The 4,777-nt window shown below is 53.5% G+C and overlaps 2 protein-coding genes across 2 annotated transcripts in view; both read right to left on the reverse strand.

Annotated features, from left to right (window-relative positions):
- MRPL20 (mitochondrial ribosomal protein L20) overlaps positions 1 to 4,777 on the reverse strand; it is a 33,007-nt gene that overhangs the window by 5,358 nt on the left and 22,872 nt on the right. The window lies entirely within an intron of this gene.
- Positions 3,823 to 4,777, reverse strand: part of ANKRD65 (ankyrin repeat domain 65) — a 3,190-nt gene continuing 2,235 nt past the window's right edge. The window contains exons 3-4 of the mRNA XM_012001991.1: positions 4,663 to 4,738; positions 3,823 to 4,391 (exon numbers count right to left, since the gene is read on the reverse strand). Coding sequence (XP_011857381.1) covers positions 3,945 to 4,391; positions 4,663 to 4,738 — 523 coding nt within the window. The 3' untranslated portion in view covers positions 3,823 to 3,944. The remainder of the gene's footprint in view (positions 4,392 to 4,662; positions 4,739 to 4,777) is intronic.

The raw sequence follows: 4,777 nt of genomic DNA on the forward strand, positions 1-4,777 counted from the left end.
CTCGCCTCCCTGGTAGCGGGGACGTCAGGCGCGCGCCGCCAGCCCGGCTAATTTTTTGTGGTTTTTGTAGGGGGGAGGTCTCCCTGCGTTGGCCAGGCTGCTCTCGGACTCCTGGCCTCTGCTGGGATTACAGGCCTGAGCCACCGCGCCCGCCCTAGAAATTCTAAGCTTCGAAACGGCAAATGACCGCGGTGGTGCCAATGCCTGCAATCCCAGCACTTTCGGAGGCCGAGGGGGGAGGACCAGCCTGGGCAACATAGTGAGACCCCAAGCTCTACAACAAATTAAAAAGAAATTAGCCGGGCGCGGTGATGGCGCGCGCCTGAGGTCCCTGCTACTCAGGAGGCTGAGGCGGGAGGCTCGCCTGAGCCCTGGAGGTGGAGGCTGCAGTGAGCTCAGGTTGCACAACAGCCTGGGCAACGGAGCCAGAGTCTCTAAAAAAAAAAAAGTTTTGTATTATGGGTAATTTTATGTTTCTGCTATATTGCCACAAAAATGATGGGAGGTGTGCAGTTTCTTTGTAACTTTTTATTATATTTGGATATGATTTTTTCTTAATCATAGAAAAGTTGGAATACTAGTACAAGGAAAACTCCCCAGTGTTTGCTACAGAAACGTGCCAACTGTTTTCATTTGCTCCATTTGTTTAATACTCTCGAACCAAATTCACGTCCTGTGGGGAAAAGAAAGAGATCAGCCTGTTACTGCCTCTATATAGAAAGAAGTAGACATAAGAGACTCCATTTTGTTCTGTATTTGAGATGCTGTTAATCTGTGACCCTACCCCCAACCTTGTCCTTGCAAGAGACATGTGCTGTGGTAACTCAAGGTTTAATGGATTTTGGGCGTGCAGGGTGTGTCTTTGTTCCTAGAAAAGCTAGGTATTGTCCAAGGTTTATCCCTATGTGATAGGATGAAACAATGCCGCTAAAAGGTTTATCTCAAGGCACAGGATTTTTCTTTAAACTTATTCATGTCACAGAGATCCTTGTTCTTTTTTTTTTTTTTTTTTTTTTTTTGAGACGGAGTCTCACGCTGTCGCCCAGGCTGGAGTGCAGTGGCGCGATCTCGGCTCACTGCAAGCTCCGCCTCCCGGGTTCGCGCCATTCTCCTGCCTCAGCCTCCTGAGTAGCTGGGACTACAGGTGCCCGGCTAATTTTTTGTATTTTTAGCAGAGACAGGGTTTCACTGTGGTCTCGATCTCCTGACCTTGTGATCCGCCCGCCTCAGCCTCCCAAAGTGCTGGGATTACAGGCGTGAGCCACCGCGCCCGGCCGATCCTTGTTCTTATGTCTTACTGCTGATTTCCTCCCTAAAAACGATCCTATTGTCCTGCCACTCCCTTATCTTTAAGATGGTAAAGATAATTATCTATAAATACTAAGGGAATTCAGAGGCCGGTGCCGGCGTGGGTCCTGCCACTCCCTTATCTTTAAGATGGTAAAGATAATTATCTATAAATACTAAGGGAATTCAGAGACCGGTGCCCGCGTGGGTCCTCTGTAAGCTGAGCGCCGGTCCCCTGGGCCGCTGCTTTTCTTTCTCTATACTTTGTCTCGTATTTCTTTTCTCAAGTCTCGTTCCACCTAACGAGAAACACCCACAGGTGTGGAGGGGCAGGCCACCCCTTCAATCTCCTGTTTACATTTTGCTCCATTTTCGAATCATTGTCTCTATAAATGTAAACATACTGGATTTTTTTCCTAAACCACTTGAGAAGCTGGAGATACCTAAACACTTTGCTGTGTATTTACTCTTAGGAACCACACAGTACAATGATCAAAATCCGAACTCAGCCCATAGTCCAGATTTAACTCGTCTCAAATGTCCTTTATACCTTTTTTTCCCTGTTGAGGATTCAGTCCAGGATGACACACTGCATTCATTGTTGTGTCTTTTTTTTTTTTTTTTGAGACGGAGTTTCGCTCTGTCGCCCAGGCTGGAGCACAAAGGTGCGATCTTGGCTCACTGCAACCTCTGCCTCCCCGGTTCAAGCGATTCTCCTGCCTTGGCCTCCCGAGTATCTGGGATTACAGGCGCTCACTGCCACTCCCGGCTAATTTTTTTATTTTTAGTAGAGACAGGATTTCACAATGTTGGCCAGGGTGGTCTCGAACTCCTGACCTTAAATGACCAGGCAGGCCAACATGGTCAGCTACTCGGGAGGCCGAGGCAGAATTGCTGGAACTCTACACAGAAGGCAGAGTTTGTGCTGAGCCGAGATCATGCCATTCATTGTACTCCAGAGGCCGGGTGCAGTGGCTCTACACAACTTTGGGAGGCCGAGGCAGGTGGATCACCTGAGGTCAGAAGTTCGAGACCAGCCTGGCCAACATGGTGAAACCCCGTCTCTACTAAAAATGCAAAAAGTAGCTGGGCGTGGTGGCGTGCCCCAGTAATCCCAGCTGAGGTGGGAGAATCGCTTGAACCCAGGAGGCCGAGGCTGCAGTGAGCCAAGATCATGCCACTGCACTCTAGCCTGGGTGACAGATCCAAGACCTCATCTCAAAAAACAAGAAGAAAAAAAAAACTATACTTTTTTTTTTAGATGGGGTCTCACTCTCACTCACTCTAGTCTGGAGTGCAGTGGCGTGATCTCGGCTCATTGCAGCCTCCGCTCCTGGGCTTGAGTGATCTTCCCACCTCAGCCTCCTGAGTAGCTGGACCACAAGTGCATGCCTGGCCAACTTTTGTAGAAATGGGGTTTCACCATGTTGCCCAGGCTAGTCTCAAAACTGAGCTCAAGTGCTCTTCCCACCTTGGCCTCCCAAAGTGCTGGGATTACAGGCACAAGTGGCCTTCCTGCAGGATTTTCAGTTCATGGAGGTAACTGAGTGGAGACGTGGAGAACCTGATGTTATTGGAGATTTTTATTACTTGCATTTCCTTAGCGATGGGGACACCCACACTATATAGGGCGACGTGAGAAGCACCCATGTTTTGTCAGGAGGCAGAGGGGGGAAAGCTAAGACCAGAGCCTTGGCTAAGGATTCTGTGGGAAGGGCAGGGAGGGCGGGGTGAGCAGTTCAGAATGGGCCAGCTTGAAAAATGCCATCTTGACTGGGTGCAGTGGCTCACACCTATAATCCCAGCACTTTGGGAGGCCAAGGCAGGCGGATCATCCGTGTTCAGGAGTTCAAGACCAGCCTGGCCAACATGGTGAAACCCCATCTCTACTAAAAATATAAAAAGTTAACTAGGCATGGTGGTGGGCGCCTGTAATCCCAGCTACTTGGGAGGCTGAGGCAGGAGAATCACTTGAACCCAGGAGGCGGAGGTTGCCAGTGATTCGAGATTGCGCCATTGCACTCCAGCCTGGGCAGCGAGAGCGAAACTCCATTTAAAAAATAAAAGAAAAAAATGCCATCTGGCCTTGGTGCACGGTGGCTGTCCTGGTTGCCTGTTCCTGGCCTTGGGCGACTCAGGGCAGGGGAAGTAGGGGCTTGTGCAGCAGTTAGATGAGGAGGTGGGTCAGGGTGTGGGCTCTGGATGGAAGCGAGGAGAGAGGAGAACAGCCGTGGCCGTAAGTTTCGTCATGTAATTCATGGTTGCCAAGGTGACATATACAAATCTAAGAAAACAGTGGGAACACCCCGGCCTACAGAGAGCAACTGAAGAGGGTGCCCCAAGGGTGTGCAGACAGAGGGAAGGAAGGGAAGGCAGAGGTGCCGTCCAGGTCCCTGCCACCATCTGTCATCAGTTTTTGGTCACATCAGTTGCCACAACTCATTCTTTGCTGGAGTGCGGAGAAGGCTGGAGCTGCAGGGTCGGTGGGCCCTCCTGGGAGCTGGCGGCCATCCCAGGTCCAGTTCAAGCCACATACCCCGCTTTCTCCCACCCCCTCCTCCGGGAGCCTCTCCCCTGATGTTCCCTCCAGGCAGGCAGCCTCAGCCAGAGAGCCTGGAAATTGCTGGGGCAGTGGAGCCCAGAGCCTGCTATCTGGCTCAGCCCGTGCGCTCTGTGCCCTCATACTCCTGCCCCTCTCCAAGTTCAGGAAGCACCTGGGGCCAGCCCCCCTCAGGCATCTGGGCCACCTCAGCCCACTGCGTCCGCAGGGTGGGGCTGGCCCCTCGGCTCAGCAAAAGTGCCATGGTAGGGCCATGCCCTCGCTCTGCAGCCAGGTGTAGGGGGGTCTTTCGGAGCCAGCCGGTAGCATCCACCTGGGCGCCCCTGTCCAGGAGGCAGCTGGCAACCTCCGCGTGGCCTTCCCTAGAGGCGTGGTGTAGGGGCGTGAAGCCCAGGGTGTCCCGCGCATCCACCTTAGCCCCCTGGGTGACCAGCAGCTGGACGGTGGGCAGGTGTCCCCGGGCGGCAGCCCTGTGCAGCGCAGAGCGGCCATGCCTGTCCCTGATGGCTGGGTCTGCCCCGTGGCCCAGCAGCACCTCAATGTCCTAGAACAGGAGAGAAGAAAAGCAGGGGCTGGCCTCAGCCCAGCAGGCGAGGGGCAGAGCCACCAAGCGTTTGCCCAGCCCAGGACTCTTCTGTCCCCCCAGTGGCCTGAATCTCCTGACACCATTTTCTCATGCTTTAAGTGAGGCCGAACCCAAGGCTGGCCTGCAGCAGCTCTGTTTGGAAACGTCACTTTTTCCCCTAAGGGTCTTTACAGCAAATTCAAGGATCTGCAGCCCTGCCCGCTGCCCGGGAACAGGGGGGTTCGGGCACAAGCCGGGCGCTGGCAGAGAGTCTGTTGCTGCCACCAGCATGAAGCCAAGCCCCGGGCCTCGGGTCCCGCCCTGGTCTACACGGGAGGGGCACAGCTGGGGGCGCGGTCACCTTC

The sequence above is a fragment of the Mandrillus leucophaeus genome, unplaced genomic scaffold (genome assembly GCF_000951045.1).
Source record: "Mandrillus leucophaeus isolate KB7577 unplaced genomic scaffold, Mleu.le_1.0 Scaffold672, whole genome shotgun sequence".
Classification (NCBI taxonomy): domain Eukaryota; kingdom Metazoa; phylum Chordata; class Mammalia; order Primates; family Cercopithecidae; genus Mandrillus; species Mandrillus leucophaeus.